The 17913-nt window shown below is 35.7% G+C and overlaps 2 protein-coding genes and 1 long non-coding RNA gene across 5 annotated transcripts; 2 read left to right on the top strand and 1 right to left on the bottom strand.

The window, feature by feature from the left end:
• Positions 1–1398: 1398 nt before the first annotated feature.
• LOC126779273 (leucine-rich repeat-containing protein 57-like) lies at positions 1399–3333 on the bottom strand. The gene has a single exon (XM_050503232.1). It carries the CDS (start codon positions 3185–3187, stop codon positions 2471–2473), a length of 717 nt encoding a protein of 238 aa, XP_050359189.1. The 5' UTR covers positions 3188–3333; the 3' UTR covers positions 1399–2470.
• A 987-nt stretch (positions 3334–4320) lies between these two features.
• Positions 4321–13113, top strand: LOC126779076 (uncharacterized). Of its 3 annotated transcripts, none has more exons than XM_050502921.1 (11): positions 4321–4624; positions 6002–6214; positions 6436–6729; positions 6871–7016; positions 7102–7155; positions 7269–7351; positions 8095–8290; positions 10869–11036; positions 11116–11225; positions 11305–12220; positions 12594–13113. In XM_050502921.1, the coding sequence occupies exons 1-11, from the start codon at positions 4609–4611 to the stop codon at positions 12984–12986; spliced, it is 2589 nt and encodes an 862-aa protein (XP_050358878.1). In that variant the 5' UTR covers positions 4321–4608; the 3' UTR covers positions 12987–13113. The 3 variants fall into 3 exon arrangements, with proteins under 3 accessions (XP_050358878.1, XP_050358859.1, XP_050358868.1); XM_050502902.1 differs by having other exon boundaries at positions 7102–7197; XM_050502911.1 differs by lacking the exon at positions 4321–4624 and adding an exon at positions 5140–5312 and having other exon boundaries at positions 6004–6214; positions 7102–7197.
• A 3713-nt stretch (positions 13114–16826) lies between these two features.
• On the top strand, positions 16827–17562 carry LOC126779372 (uncharacterized). The gene is made up of 2 exons (XR_007670349.1): positions 16827–17012; positions 17275–17562. It is a non-coding gene; the product is annotated as an uncharacterized LOC126779372 (long non-coding RNA).
• The last annotated feature ends 351 nt before the right edge of the window (positions 17563–17913 follow it).

The raw sequence follows: 17913 nt of genomic DNA, 5'->3' as shown, positions 1-17913 counted from the left end.
GAAAACATCGTGAGGAAACCTGCATGTGTCTAATTTCATCGAAATTCTGCCACATGTGTATTCCACCAACCCGCATTGGAGCAGCGTGGTGGAATAAGCTCCAAACCTTCTTCCCAAAAAGGGAGAGGAGGCCTTAGTCCAGCAGTGGGACATAAACAGGCTGTTACTGATGTAACTATTTGACAATTAATCTTTACTTATCGTTACCAATTAGTTTACTGTTTCATTGATCTAGTTAGGTTGGTATGATGACGAAAGCGACGAGTCACCCTCCGACTTACGCAGGTAATGACCGGTCAGGGTTGTTTCGGAGAATACCTGTGAAAGATCAGACGCGAATCGTCGGCGATGTGCCACTCCTGCGGTGCGGACCGGGACACCGCTCAGCATTCGCTGGAGGCGTGCCCCGCGTGGAATGCGGAGAGGGAGATCCTGGTCCGCGGAGTCTGACAAGACCTGTCCCTGCGAGCCATCGTGTCGGCGATGCTCCGCAGGGAATTTGCGTGGAGGGCCGTAGCCTATATGGCCTATATGGCCATGGCCGTAGACCATGACGGTCTCACAGAAGGAGCGCTAGCGAGGAGTGCCGGGGGGGGTGGGATTACCTTTGCTCCCCGAGGAGAGCTCCGCTGAGCCATGAACAGAGCAAAGCAAGGAAGAGGCCGCGGATGCGTTATCACGATCCCGCAGCCTCTCCGATCCGTGCCGAGGACGGCCATCGCACTGGTTTTAGTGGGTAAGAATCCCACATAACCCAGTTTCCCCCCCCCCCCCAAGAGAGCTGGCTACCTTTCTGAAGGTTTCCACTGCGAGAAAAAAAAAAGTTAGGTTGGCATAAAATGTCCGAACTCCTGAGCTTAAGTCAGAGTCAAAGCTAGAGGCTATGTTTTAAGATTTAACCAGTGTAAGTCGTATTAATGACTTAAAAGAACCATATCTTTACAAAACATCAAAATGACTTCTTCTTTTTTTTTACTTCCGGAAATTTCAAGTGAATATTCCCCAAATCGAAAAATTCATCTTAAAAAAAATCTAACAAAATGACAAGTGTGAGAAGGGAGATTTTACTCTCTGATCACATTAAGTATATGTAAAATTAGTTTTCATACATATATAAGTTTAATTCGGGAAAGATATACCCAGGGTATAATGTTTAAGAGGAAATACTTGAATTTATTTTTACTTGGAAAGTAGTTTCGAAATCAATTTGATAAGGACTTAAAATATCACCAGTAACGAAGATAAATATTTCGCTAAGTGAATACAAGCATAAAATAGAGAAATTATTTAACAGAAAACCATCATAGATGAAAAAGAAGTAAGATATTTAGATTAACTGTATAAGTAAAACAATTATAAACATTATATATTATTTATTAAATAAATAAATTTACTCTCTTTATACATATTTTAGTCTTAATAAATGGAAAAATATGAATTTATATACATTTCATAATTATGCACAGAATAGAGATCTAAGCTTTAATTTTAACTAATAAATTTACAAGTTTAATTTATTTAATAAGGAAACAGTGTTGCCAAGTTGTGTAATTTTTATAAGCTTTTATTTAATTCTTGCAATGTTTGCCATTTTGCAAAGTCCAATCTTGTCAGCTGAAGTAGAACTACTTACTCATCCTACAACGTTAAAATTTTACATGTTGGTTCAGTTCTGATAACACTGCATTTTATTGTAAGCATGACTTGATGTACTCATCAATCATCAGGATTGGCTCGATTCTAATAAATTCTTCAACGGTTAACAGCATAGACACAAAAATTATAATAAAATATTTTTTACTATCAATATATGAATATTTAATTAAAAGTTCAAAGTAACTAATCATTATGACTGGAGGATTTTGGTTATTTTTCGCCCAGAAGCTAGAATTACAAGCCAAAGGGGAAACACTGCTAGCATTCTTGTCACCATCCCATGTGGTTATGATTTACACAGTAGCTATTTTTATTTTTTTAATATAATATATTTTAAGCTAAATAATATTTATGCAAAAAAAAATATACTATATCACATAATTTGCTTATTGTTTTAAATATTCAATCATTAGGTAAAGTTTTTGAAATTAAATTTAATATTTAAATTATTAAAAGATTGAGTACTAGCAATTACTGTTCTATTTTCATTATTTTTAATAAATACTTAAGAATCAATAGTAATGTTCAAACCATTTTCGAGCATTGCAAAATGAATAGCATGTATTGTTCTCTTTTTATACCTGTTTAAAATTAGGTACAGCAGGCCTGACAGCCTGATCATTAGAACTATACAATCAGAAAACCAGTGATTCATTTTATATTGCATATCAATATGTTTTTATTATTCAATATGTGCGTTTATTGTGATTTTACTTAAAGCTTGTATTGTTATTCTATAAGCTTTTAATATACACTGAAACAATCAATGCAGCACTTCTCGTCTCAAATTTTAATAAAGTTTTTTGTTATATTATCAAAACATTTTCTTCTTCATAGCTGTATATCTTTCTGTGTATTCATTATAGCCTTCAAGTGATGCTATTAGTTTTGATTCAAAGAGATTACCATCAATGTTAATAGTATGTATCTTTGAATCTCTTAGCAAACTTGGTATAATCATATCTAGACTTAAACAATTCTCTTCTAATCTCAAAATTTTCAATCGTGGTGCTTGATACAAATCCTCACTTAAAACAGAAATCTCATTTTGACTTGCATTGAATTCAACTGCATAGAAATTTGACATACCCGTTGGAATCTCTGTCATCTTGTTATTTGAAAGATCAACAACCTCAATATTATGTAGTCCAAGCAATTCCTTTGGAAAAACTTTGAATTTGTTATTACTTAAATAGATTTGCTTTAAATTAGTTAAACCAGAAAAGGTGCTTGGTAATGATGTAAGTGAATTGTAAGAAACATTGAGCATTTCCAACTTTTTCAGATTGGCTAATGATTCTGGTAAAATATGAATCATATTTGTGCTCACATTTAGTTGTTTTAAAAACTTAAACATACTTATATCTTCAGGTATATATGGTATTTTGTTCTTCGACAGGTCCAAATTTCTAAGTTGTTCCGCTAAAGTGAAAACTTCTTCTGGTATTTCCTTTAACTTATGATTTGATATTTGTAAAACGCCCGTTTTCGACGCCGTTTCATAATGTTGTTTTAAAGCTGAATTGCCCATTTTAATAAAGTACTATACAATTGCTTCAAAATAGGCAACTTAAATTTACTTGGTTATAAAAAATACTACGTTTTTTTGTATTTGTATGAATAAAAAATCAACCGAAAGTTAATTTACAAAATATAAAAATACAAACAGCAAACCAAACTTTTATGTCAATGTCATATGTCAAGTTTTAATGCATGTAAAAGTATAGGTAACACAGAGTCTCTGAATAACAAAAATAATAAATAAAACTATTTTTCATGTACGACAATATGGGTACAGTAACGTTTAGGGTTTTAAATTTGAAGTATTTAGAAATTGATTGAATATTGTATCAAAATAATAATTCACAAATAATCGATTTTGACAATAATCATTTGGAAAAATAATAATAATTTAGCTTTGCTAAAAAATAATTAAATCCTATTAATTAAAAAACATCAGGAATTGGACCGCATTAATATAAAGTATCGAGGTAATCGTACTAAAACAGATTGTGACGACAAATAGAATATAGGTATAATTTCAAATTTCGATTTTTAAGAAAGGCTTTTATTCCTGTTAGATCGTACTGCGTATAATAAGTAACATTTGTACTGTATGTAGCGTGTCGCTACATCTAACAAATACTTTGTTAGATGCTTAGTTTATGCCTAGTGATATAGTAGATCGTTCCGACAATCAAATACTTATTATAAATTGTGCCTTGTCGCGTCAATACACGTCAATCTTAGAAATGACTTTAATGTTTTTCACTCATCAATGGACAGACTAATTCACTAGAAACGGTTGGGTTAATCTTTAAATATTTTCCAATTTTATTTGATTGTATTTCCCTTATAAAGGAGGTAAGCTGAACTCAAACGAAGAAGATTTTAATGGTAGATTTTTTTTATTCTGCACACTATTTTATTTTATTTTCCTTTATATCGCATACAAGACAATGTTAGATAGTTAGCAAGATAAAATACTTTTAGAAGGCATTTATATTACTTTATAAGTCAACAGTCGACTAAACCCGAATATTTATAATGTGCGAGTAATCATTCGAGTAAATCTTTGCAATTCTTCATTTCTAAACCTAATTATTTAATACTCTGTGCTTTAAATATATCTGTAAAATATTCATATTCGACTTTTAGGATTTATAGGGCTATTTTGTACAGACTTTTACTATAACTAAGTATAGTTTACGTATTTTAATATCGTTTAATCAATGAAATGGACAAATAAAAACATAAATAAGTAATTTACTCTTAAGGTCGTTTGATATATAACTGTTTCAATTTTGTTACCGCGGGAAAACAGCAATAGGTTTGACTACTATAATGGCCGCAATAGCGCCAATGCTTATAGTGTTTGTTCTTTTAGTATGAATTACGAATTTTAAGTAAAGTTTTAGTATTCCGCTTCTTATACATAAGAGCAAATTTAAAATGGACATTAACGCTGGTAAGTGCCGGTTTATTGTCAAGCTTAATCATTTATTTTCCGATATAGAACATATCGCTCATATAATTTGCAAGATTTGAGTATATAATCATAATATAAAAGAAGTGTTAATTATAATGTTGATATTTATCTATTATTATAAATAATTGTGTGCTTTTAATGAACAGCAAAAGTTTGATTAAATTCACCTTTCGCTGTTTAAAACCTACATAACACGTCAACTGTTATTCGTGACAAAAGTTAAGTTTCTATGATCCTACTATATTTAATAGCAGTAAAGTAATACTTACAATAGATTTTTCTTCAAAATATTAACCAGCCATAAGTTTACTTGTCATTACGTTTTTTCTAAATAATGATCTTATAAAAACTCCTTGGAACTTAAAAAAGTAATAATATGTATGAAGGCAATTTTTAAAAATGTTTTTTACTTACAAAGAAACTTTAGAAACCATAATCAACTAAACTAATACTCTATTTCATGATTACAACTAAACTGTTTTGGAATAAAAGATTTTTAAATAGTATAAAAATATCCATGTATTGTATACAAATTTATAGAACTTCATTGTTAAAGTAGAATAGTGGCAAGAATAGGTGCTATTTCTTTTATATAAGTAATGTATAAATAAGTATATAAAATTTTCTTCTTTTTTTGCTGACTAATATTGGAAATATGTTATTTCAAGTGAGTATATAATTACTAAATTTGAAAATTTCTAGCTGTTATTTGTGCCTTAAAAAAATTGTTGCATTTCTAATTTAATCATGTAGACAATATCCTCCTTAATAATTATTTAATATGGGATGGAAAATTTTATTTAGTCATTATTAAGGAACTAATTTGAAGCTATATTTACTTTGTTTTTCTTTGTTTGTGTGTATTTGACACACAATCATCATGAGTCCTGTATGTGAAATAAATTCTGAAATCTTTGTACAATTATTTTTTATATCCATCCAAGTTGTTAATGATTACTTTTTGTAGTAGTTTTAAGTTAAAGTCCCCCAGAATTATATATTTTTTTATATATGCAAGTTTATAAATTTTTTCTAAGCAAAAAGGGAACCACATTGTTTATGAATACACCCAAATAAAAACCAATGTAATAGGTTCTTGATGTTAAGGAGAAGTTAGTGTTTTATATTTGAGAGTTTATTTAAAATATAAAGAAACCCAGTTTGTTCATTCGCTTTTAGAAAAATATAATAATCATTATATTAAATTTATCTTTCATATAATTATTGAGTTAGACATTCATAAATATTTAATGACATCTGCTAATAATACTTAAGATGCATGCAGTGTCTAGAGTTACTTCATTTATCTCAAAGATATATATATTATCAGTAATATTGCAATTTCTTTCTTCAAAGAGGTCTCAACACAGTTGTCACTGATCGATGCACTGCTAAGCAACTTTGACAAAACAATTACACCATGTGCTAACAAAAAGAATGAGAAAAAAGAAGAAGAAACACAGGATGCCATGCCAGACTCTACTACCAACACAGAAAAGGTTACAACCAACCCCTTCCACTGTGGTGACGATGTGCTCGTACCCAACAAAGATGGAAGATACTATTTAGGTATGATTTTGTAGTTAAAAAATAAATAGATAGTTTTTTTGACAAACACCATGGACAATAAACTGCGGCACTGCGGCATTTATGATTTTTGGATACTATTTAGTAGCCCACTTTGATATCTATGGGCTCTCAGTTCCTACTTAGCCAATAATTATTATCACCGTGGGCATATTTAACAGCAATGAAGAGCTAAGATTTTGATACATATTTAACTTGAACAGGGACTATAGTAGAGCTGAGCACAAACAATGACAACGATTCGTGCGAAGTGGGCACGGGTGTGGCCCGGTGTCTTGTCAAGTTCGGCGACGGCACACACGCTTGGGCGCCGGTATCCACGCTCAAGCTGCTCAGCGTGCCTCCCGCGGATGACGGCAGGATCATGTGCGTGGTGTGCAAGCGCAGGGAAGGCCCGGCCGCCAGCCCCGCCGCCAACGCGATCATCGCCTGCGATATGTGCGGGAGAGGCTATCACGCGAAGTGTCACACGCCGCCGGTTGAAGCGTGGATTAACGGTAAGATTAACTATTTTATTTATTGTGTGCACTATTTAAAACTATTTCCGAAAATTTATTTTCAATAATTACAAGTAACTACAACAGATGCAACAACTTCTGAGCTATATCAAGGTCATAAATCTGATTATTTAATTTTAGGTGCATCATGGCATTGCAAGCGATGTGTCGACCAACGGTACAGAGTAGCTGCAGCAGAGAACAGAGCATCGAAACGGTCCGACCTATTCAGGTTTAAGGGAGGACAGCAAAGGCGGCAGCAACAAGAGCTTACACCACCCTGTGATGTTGGTTTCAAACATAACGTGTAATCCACACAAGAATGATTATAAGCTATGAAAATTTCAATACAAAAATCACCTTTATTTCCAGACTGCATCAACTACGTCGTCAACTGCATCAGATGCTGGGAATAATCAAAATGAGGTACACTGTTATTGTGGTGAAAAAAGTGATTGGCTTGCGCAAGTATGTCAATTTATTCTGCAAGTTAGTATCAGTACTATTTTATTGTAGTTAACAATTATGGTTTGTTTCAGATGTTACTATGTTGTCGATGTTCCCGTTGGTTCCACCAAAGATGTGTTTCAAGTTTACAGTATCCGTTGTATGCTGGGGATAAGTAAGTATAAAATTTGCTTACCTTTTTTTAACATACTATATATATTTATTGGTATGTCATGTTGATTTATCATAATTTCAGTACATGTAAATATGATTGCTATAAAATATATGTATGTATATTTTTAACTGCTTTTTTATTTTAGGGAAATTAATAATGTTATTAGATTTCCGTTTTCAATTTAGTTTTGTTAGAACGTAATGAAGCCCAAAACTGAGCACCCCAACACTTAAAATGGTGTTGGTAAACCTGCTCTTGGTCAAAGTGAAATCATCTCATGTCGTATATACGCTTTGACACGTATATACGACTTACCGAGGAGACCAGGACCCCCAAACCCGGTTTGGGTTCAAACCCGGGCAAGCACCACTGAATTTTCATGTGCTTAATTTGTGTTTATAATTCATCTCGTGCTTAACGGTGAAGGAAAACATCGTGAGGAAACCTGCATGTGTCTAATTTCATTGAAATTCTGCCACATGTGTATTCTACCAACCCGCATTGGAGCAGCGTGATGGAATAAGCTCCAAACCTTCTCCTCAAAAGGGAGAGGAGGCCTTAGCCCAGCAGTGGGACATTAACAGGCTGTTACTGTACAAACCTGCTCACCATTTATATAGTATTTTCAAGGAGGGTTGATGTCAGGCAATCTAAATCCTTTTCATGCAGTCCAGATAAACCGGATGGCTAATAAATAATGATGAATAATAAATATAAAGAAATACATTAAATAATTATTGTAGGCTATACATATTCGCCTGTGCGAAGTGTAACGGTGGCCAAGAGTACCTTCGACGGCTGGAGCTGTGCTGGCTGGAATTGGCGCATCTCGCGCTCTACAACCTGACGGTATACAATGCGCCCAACTACTTCGACCTCGACACAGTCATCATGCCCTACATTATGGACAATTGGCACGCATTGCAATTGCCTGAAAAGGTGAGTATCCATAGTATTCAAACAAAACATAAAATTCATTTTGTCTCTTATGTCAACGTCATGATAAAACATACATATACACATGTACATGGTTATATAGTATGTTTATTTGTTGTGTAATAATACCTTTGTAGTTAATTAAAGTATTGGTTTATATTTAATTTTAGAGGCAAAAGTCTAGTAGCAGAGCCAAGTCTGATAAATCCATACTTGTCCCATTTAAGTATTCATTCAATTACCTCATAGTACAAGGCGGTGTCTTTGGTTTTATTATTTTTTATATGGTTCTGAATTTTTATTATGTCAGCAATATTAATTTATTTTATTTTTTGCAATATTTAGTAGATCTTGATTTGTATATACATATATATTGGAACCCAACTTGTCATATTGAGGGATTCCCCGAATTATTGATTAATGCTTAATCACTTGCACATAGTGTGCATTAAATTCCTTTATAGCTTATAAATTGATTATTTGTTATCAAAGAATTAATAATTCTTTGGTACATACGTATGAAATTGGCGTTTTGTACGGGAGGAATATAGTCTCTTTTTTTTTGTAAAATATATTTAATTATAGAAAATATGCACCGTTATTATCTATGCACTTTTGCCATCTCAGAGATAGTTCATTGATCCCTTTACTAAAAAAACCATGGGGGCGAGAATCAATAAACTCTTTGCGGTTTAGACTGCCGCATCGGAGTTGAATTTTTTTCCTTGTAAGAAGTTGTCCAAATTCCTGAAAAAATGATAATCTGTTGGCGCAAGGTCCGAGAGTACGGTGGATGTCGCAGCATTCCAATTGTAGCTCATCTAACTTAGTGGTTGTTTGTTGTGCAGTGTGTGGTCTTGCGTTGTCGTGAAGCAGCAGTAACCTAGAGCGATTGACCAATCTCGGTTGTTTAGCAGCTAGTTCTTCCTTCGTGGTTTGCAGTTGCTGACAATAGATATCTGCCGTAATCGTTTAACCAGATTTTAGAAACCTGTAGCGAACGACACTGGCGCTAGTCCACTAAACACTCACAAGTAACATTTTCTAAGTCAATTTTCTTTTAGGGCAGGATTTGGCTGAGTCTCCAGTTAGAGTATCCACTTTTCATCCCAAGTTTTTATTCAATTTAAAATCCCTTCATTATTGTGTCGGTTGAGCAAAGTAAAAATGCAACTATCTCTGAAGTGCTTTGTGATGAATCCGTTTCCACAATAGCTTTTAATTCTTCATTTTCCACTTTGGTCTCCGGCCGTCCACGGAGTTGGTTCTGAACTTCGAATTTTCCAGAACGAAAACGTTGAAACCAAAAACGTACCGTGCTTTCTTTTGCGACACCAGCGCCATACACATCATTAATCCTTCGAGCTGTTTCTGCAACACTGGTGCCACGGTAGTACTTGTAAATATACCGATATTTCATTATTTTCCATTGTGCGGTAATAAGCGACGCCAAAAAAATAATAATAAGAAAAAAACAAATGAATGAATGTTTTCAAAAGTCAAATGTACCAGCTAAATGAATCTATAAATTTGAATTTCTTAACCAAAGAGGAGATGTTTCAGATCAAAGTGGACACCCAGAATTAAAATTTACTAAAATTTTGCTTCCGTAATACTTGGAACCCCCCCCCCCCTCCGTAGTATATATGCCATATAAGTGTCAGAGCCCCGTTTGCTAACGAAAACTCTTATAAAAATACTAGCATATCTGTATATGACAAAAACATTTTGCTGTGCATCACCTCCAATTCTTGAACAATAAGTGAAATTCTTAATAACTTCTTAAGATACCTAAAAGAACATACATCTTCTTATTTTTAATCAATACTGAGTAATAAAACACAAAGTGTTACATATTTTATATTATTTAAAGAGAAACAACATACCACTTCTAATAATGACTAAATTATTATTTGTGAATCACTCTATAATAAAATAGTGTAGTTCAATATGTATATGATAACTAATTTCCGCGAACTTCATGAAATATATGAAAATATTTAATAATGTTACATTATGGTAATAGTATTCTTTATAGTTTTTGTGTGATGGTGGTTGTGGTTTAAAACTAAATGACACTATCAATATTTTCTGTGATAATTGCTAAGATAAAATATATTTTATTAAGTAGGGCTTGCAATACATTGTCTGACAAATTTGTTATTTATATAATTAACATGTAGTGTTAATAATATTATTACATAATTGTTTCTCACATAAAGTGAATAAATTCTGGACAGAAGTCTACATTCTGTTTGCCTATTTTGTCTTTTCTCACTTTACCAAAATTCAAACCTCCTATTAACAGTATGTTGTTTAAAAATGTTATATATTTATATATAATATTTTTATGTTTTTTTATTTATTTACTAATAATATAATATTTATAATACTTTAGGTGTATTTATTACGATAAAAACTTTTTTTAATCATTTATTTTATTTACCTATAATAATTAGTACCATATGTTTACAAAATATTAACTAAATAAAAATTAGTACTTTTATTATATTACACATGAGTAAGTTAACAATAGAAATAAATAAGAACCATTTAAAATAGTATTCCTAACCTAACACAGATGTGGAGGACGCCGGTGAATGAGCGACGCGAAAAGATACTAACCGCTCTGACCTCTTCAAGAAAGAGATTTAAATGTGGCCGCGAGATGAAGAAACGCGCAACCATATGGGGCTTGCGCCTGCGCCGTCCACCGCCGCCGCCATTGCAGCTGTCGGCGTTAGAGCAGGTATTTTGTAATATAATTTGAGTCATATAAATCAAGTTTATTATGTAAAATTTCGAATAATAATAATTATTTTTAACAGATTAAAAAAGGAGAGCCATTGACTGATGAAATTGTGCGCGAATACGCTCCACGGCTACGGTTTTTGTCAAGAGCACCTTCGCCGCACACTGTTTTGTCTATTGATGATAGGTAATTTAAAAATTAAACTATAAAAAAATAACGTATTTAAAAATCCATTTATTAAATAAATAATATTTTTTTTTTTCAGTTCACAACCTTCGAGTAGTAACAACGAAAAAAGTTCCTATAAAAGTCATAATCAACATATGATAGTGCCAGTAGATGGCCACTGGTTGAATCTGATGATGGGAAAACGGTTCCACGAAAATTTAAATTCGAATTCAAACTCAGAAAATGACTCGGCTAGTTCATATGAATCTGTAAAAACAACGGAACGCGACGATCACCCATCTCCCTCCGTTTGTACGTCCACTGCTAGGAAATCCGATGCCAAAGAAGATGCTTTAGAAAAAATATCAGAAATAAATGAGTCCGAATCTAATGAAGCTAAATCTACATGTGAAAACTCTCCAGTGCCATCTCTCGACACTTCCCTCTTACCATGCTCTGTTAAGTTAGATAATATACCCAAAGACAATACTGATGATATTCACTCAAGCATAAATGACTCTTGTAACATTAATATTAACAAACATACCTCACGTATAGCCACTATGAACCTAGAAGTCTCTAAATTATCCACTAAGAACATTATTGAACATTCCAAAATAATGTCACTCCAACATATGGATAGTCTTCCTCCATATAGCAGCAGTTTTACACATGAGATGGAGTCCTCCGGTGACGAAACGTCAAGTAGAGGGACGCTAGACGCTATTATACCACCGCTAAAAGATTTTCAAGGCAAAAATAACCCATTTTTAATGCAAAATACATATCCGTCGAAAACACCATTTTCATTAAACATGAATGTGTATAATAAACAAAATGGTAGAAATCATTATCATTCAAGATTCTCATTGCCAAGTCAACTTAATCCCCTTATGGGGCCCATGGTGAGACCTTTGAAAAGAAAATTGAGTGAAAAGGATATTGTAATAGGCCCTAATGGAGAGGTTAAAAGAAGAAAGTATAGACGGCCAAGGAAACATTTGCAATTACAGGTACAACTTCTTGAGTCTAATTTACTTGTTATATAAAGTCTATACCAATAAAACTGCCATCTGACTCAACAATCATAAAGATATATAACATTCATCAGTCAGATTGATAAAAATTAAGTCTAATGTGTATTAAATATGGCGGCGAAGAAATAAAAAGGGATATATAATAGACGGTCATGTTTTTGGCAATTTATTAAAGCTTTTTTTTTTTCAATGATATTTGCATTCAATTTAAAAGCATTATACTTACTTATTTAGAGTCAATAAAAATCTACCACTGGTACAAAACTTTTAAGTTTTGTTTGTTGGAGCTTAAAACGTGAGACCAATTACTCTTTATTTTTAAGATGATGATAATATACATTTGTTTCAGCTCAACAAATCATGTCCACTGCCAGATGACGCTTCTAAGACTGCTCAGACGCCTACCGAAAACGGTGACGTCACACCGCCTGTCCCCCACAACATAAACAACGTTAAATTCCATGGGAGAAGACTAAGACAGAGACAAGAAAAGAATTACTATGAGAACGGGCGTCGCAACACGAACAATAGCGCTAGCAGTAACAACAGCGTGAAGAGCTTACAGCTGAGCCCTCACAAGGCGAGTAGCGGCGCACCCGAGGTGGACGCTCGACAACTGTCAGCGCTCAAGTCCAGTGTTCAGTCGTACTTCCGCGCCGGCCAGACGTACCGCGTTCTCGCGCGCAGACTCGTGCCAGGACACCTCCCCGCCTACCTCATCGAGTGGGACTCCGCCTCGTAGGCCGAGGCACACATGAATTTATTTAAATATACATATTATTGTAATTTTAATATATAAGTGCTTGTCTGTAGCCTAATTTAGTTGTACAGTAAGATCAAGGAATGTGATATATTATTATTCCAACCTTTTTACGTTGTTTCATTTTAGTTTATTTTTAGGAAATAGTGCTCTAATTTAGTAACATCATACTCTAAAAGAAAAGTCGTCTTAATTATTATCACATGGATCTCATATATTAATTAAATATCTTCCCAGTGGTTTTGTATAGTTGAGAATAAACAATCTACCATGAGGTTTTATACAAAACCTGTTTTTTTTTTTACATCCACAGGCTCAAAGATGCCCGTGCCTTTTTTAAATTACAATTAGTTTTTTATTAAGGGAACAATTTTTGACGCACTGAGCGCTACAGTAGTTATTCTATGTTTACAATATTTGCTTACAATAACTTCACTACTATAAGCCACTGCAGCAGCTTGTCTTCTTTTCCTCCGAAGGTCTTCATTTGGAGGGTGACCCGTACTGACCATAATAATATATATATATATATTTTAAATATATAAATATATGTATTTTCCTTACAGGCGTTATATTATATTAATTTCATACATTTACTACATATTACATTTATTACATCTTATGATAATAAGTTTATAATTTTATATGAGTATTTTTCTATTTTTGGGTAGCGGACGCTGCACCATGTTTGATCAGCGAGAGCACAGCCTCTGCGACAGTGCTGTTGCGTTTGTGAATGACCATTTTTAGGCTGTGCTCTACGATGGTCTTTCTTGAGGCCCCCACCGCTCGGCTGATGAAACCGCCGATTGCATCGTCAGGCCTCTGCCTCGAATCTCGCGGGCACCGGGGCGGCGGCGGCGGCGGCGCGGGAGCGGCAGGATCTTACGCGTATAATCAAATGGACCGGCCCTCGAATACAGCGGTGCAGGAGCGGCGCGGGGGCGGGCAACGAGCGGTGCACTCCAGTCAAGCGGTGACCGCCCGCGTTGCGCGTCTGCATTGTAGGTATAGTGTTGTACATTTTTTTTGTGACGTATCAAAATGTCTTCGGACGTGCAAGAGCTAATTATTTCGGCAATCTTTGAGAGGACACCCATATGGAACAGCAAAGATGTGAACCATAAAAATAGAAGAATAATTAACCAATTATTAGTCGTAGAATTTGTCGGGATTTTGTCTCTGTTCTTCATAATTTCGATAAAACTCGCCATTTATTTTCCTTGCCCTATAGTAGGGATCCACTTCTTCTTTTGCCCACAATAAATCGAGCGTTAGGAATAAATTTGAATCAAAAAGATGTCGCCGTTTTTCAGACATTTCGTTCGCGAATAAAAACAAATATCTCGACAACACAACCATGAACACAACACTACACCGCTATAGTGCCGCGCGATCTGCCCGCTGGTTTGGAGAACAGGTATGCGTTGCCCGCCCCGCTGCCGCGCCGCCGCCGCCGCCGCCCCGCTGCCCGCAAAATTCGAGGCAGAGGCCTCACCGTCATCCGTGTACTAGACACAGGTGTTGGTGTGTCGGTGATAGCTTCTACCGCGTGAGGTATGCTTTCATGAACTCGAAGCCTCACGCGTCTGGTCTGGATGATGATGACTTCGCCGTAGGTCTGTCTCTGCAATTCATGAATGGTCTTGACGCGTGACCCTACGCCTTTGCCATATCCCTGGTCCATCAGGAGTTTCTTTTCTTCCTGCGTGTGGACCAGGTATAGGGTTCCGGCTTGGTCTGATGGTATTTTCGCGCCAGTGAACCTATCCATCTTTAGGGAGTGGACGATGGGGTTGGCAGAGTATATATGGCTCTGTATACGTCGCTGATGGCAAATGCGACGTCCATGGTGCGCCGGTATGTGCATGACAACTCTCTGCTGATGTTTATTGTCAGGTTTGGGCGTAGCGTAGTATGGGTTTTGGGCGTAGTACCTCATTTCGAACGGATTTTCTCTGTCGATATAAGGCAACTGGTTTATATCTCCGACGAGAACCACCTCCTTGGCCCCGGATAGTCTAACCGCCATCACTATGGCTCCGAGGTGGTTCATGAGGGCTTCGTCAACCGTTAGGCGATCGCACTTTATGTCCTCATGAATACCATTTACAAGGATGGAAGCCATAGTTCGTACACTTGATTTGGCTTTTTCGCCAAATCGGTGCGACAGGTGATCTTTTAGGTCTTTGGCGGCTTCCACTGTATTGGTGGCTACTAATTCATTGTTCTCGTCGAAGTTCCTGACTGTGTGAGTAGTCTTTCCGCAGCCCGGTACTCCATTGATCCAAGATAGTCTTGGTAGTTCCCAGCCCACGAGAGGTGCGTCGACGTTTAGATCACCTGAGATGGACTTAGCCATCTCCAGTATTCTATCGTCCAGCATGATTCTCGTGCATCTGGCAACCACCACGATTGGGTCTCCTGCAGGAGTGAGAAATTTGAGTTGTGGGTCTTCTCGCTCTTCCGCTTCGACCAGGCCCACGAATCCTCCCGCAGTGCTGTAAGCGGCCATGTACCACCCCGACATTCTTCCTTTGATGACTTGGGATGTGTCGTTGTTGTATATGGCCGCTTCGGTTTCATTGAGTTCCACCTCCAGTAGCTTTTCGTTGCCTCGCTGGTGGGTCTGCATGATTTTTTTGCAGGTGGCTAAGTGAACCTCTCGGGTCGCTGACACTATAGCCTGGAACTCTAGAAATGCATTTACTGCGTGGTCTCGCGGGTTTGACGCCGGTCTTCGCTTTGTTGGTATGACTTGTCGTGTGGCCCTCGTCGAACTGGTGCAAGACGCTTTGGGTTTTCCTTTGTCTTCTGATCTTAGGAATTCCCTCATCGCCGTCGCCTGTCGGTCCGCAGAGGTCGACGATACTGGGACAAGTTGGAGCGATTTTGACTCCTTATTTCTCGGGGAGACCAGATCTCGGATCATTCTAGACAGAGCCATTTGTGGTTTTCTGGGGCTAGGCTCCCCACGGGTCTGTGAGGATTGGGCAGTTCGACGCGCCGCCATTTTTATTTGTAGACGCTCAGATCCACTTAGAAGGGGTTCAGTGTTTCAGAAAACCTAGGTCCTCACCCCTGTCTTCGTATACGAAGACCTCGTGTGCTTTCGAGGTACAAAACCTGTTACGATATTGTGAGTGTATAATACAAACCTAGTTTTCAACTTCTGTTAGGTAAATGTAGTAGGTAGGTTATGTATTTAGTAGGTTTATGTTGTTAAGTTTTACAATCAGTCTTTTTCTAATTCTTACATAATATGGTTTTTAGAAGAAACAAATTAAAAACATCCTGATCATTTTATTGTGTTGATTGAACTAGATCAGATAAGCGATACTCAACCTTTCTTAATAGGAGCCACAGAAACGTGTTCGTCATGGTGTCGCAGGCCGCAAATAAAAAATATTTAGGTAATGATTTCTTAGGTTACGGGATTGTTACAAATTGATTTAAACAATAATAAAAACCTTTGTAAAATTGTTCAAAATAAAGTAACAAGTGGGTCAACTACAAAAGCCTTGTACTAAGCCTTGGCGGCTGTAGGTTGAGTACAGATAAACTACATTTTTGCAAAAGTTATGTGAAATTACTTGTTACTCCGCTGCAATTTAGAGTATAGGTATTTCTTCCAACAGAATCCCCATGATTATTTTCACCGCCTAGCACGTAATAAATACAATTAGTAATCGATTTTATGTGCCGGACAATTAACAACACGATTTTCGGTTAAGTCGATTAGAAGTACGGATTGGTAGCTACCCATCTAGGCTTGTTTTATCTGTATCCTCTACCCGCGTGTATAGTAGAAATAAATAAACATTCAGATTTGCTCTTTGATCCCGAATCCGTACCCAGATTTATTTCTTTCGTATGCTTCACAATTCTGTTCCGAATCGTAGCTATAGTTACAAGCTAATAGGGTTTGTAAATTAACTATAAATGGAATATTTTTGTTTATTCCGTTCGCATAACTGGATACGATTAGGTTGGACATCCACGAACACAGTAAGAATAAAATAATTAATTGTATCTTACTAGAATTTTTATGTGAAAAAATAAGTATATCGTATTTATTACGAGTGTTATAAAATAAACTTACTAAAGATTAATTTATTGTGTCCAGCATTGTTGATAAATAGTTAAACAACACATACATACAAGAGTTCCGAAACACGCTGTGTCTATGTGTGATTATTATTTTTTGGCCATTATTCGATGTCCACTTATCGATTGAGGCCTAATAATATCAAAATATATGTCGTTACAGTGTACAGTGTGCAAGAGTGAGGAGTAAGAGATGTTTGTGCATTGTCGACTTGCCACGGTAAAGAAATGTCTTCTACATCTAGACCTGTTCATTGTTTAGAGTCTTTGGGCAAGAGATTATTTCGTTCCATCCGAATACGATGCGTGGGATGCTACCAAAACCTGAAGATGATGAAGGTCGACTTGCTCCAAAGCCAAAAAGGTTTCAACGCAATGTAAAATTTGCAAAAGCATACTGTATTGTTTTTCTAAACTTCCAGTTCACCAATAAAATTTTGTTTATTTTATACTAAGTTGTTTTATTTTGTGTTGTTATAGCAATAATTAAAAAATATATATTTAAAATTTCTATTTATTACATCCTTAGCCACAAGGCCACGAACTCTGCGGAACCGCAGCTCGTGTTCCATTTACGGTACACCGGTCTGTTAAATATATAGTTACTTTGTTATCAAGAAGTTTCTAAATAACAATAAATTTCTAGTAATTTTGACAACCAAAACAAAATTTTTTGGTTTGTGAACCAGGTTTCGGCTACAGTGGCATCGCCCGACCGTTACACTTTCACATGCCGATGTAATCGAAAAAGTACATTCGTAGTTTAAGTTTAACCTTGGCAATGAAAGTGTTAACTGCTTAT

This window comes from Nymphalis io, chromosome 2 (genome assembly GCF_905147045.1).
Source record: "Nymphalis io chromosome 2, ilAglIoxx1.1, whole genome shotgun sequence".
In the NCBI taxonomy this organism is placed as follows: Eukaryota; Metazoa; Arthropoda; class Insecta; order Lepidoptera; family Nymphalidae; genus Nymphalis; species Nymphalis io.
This window is presented reverse-complemented; position numbering and strand designations above follow the sequence as displayed.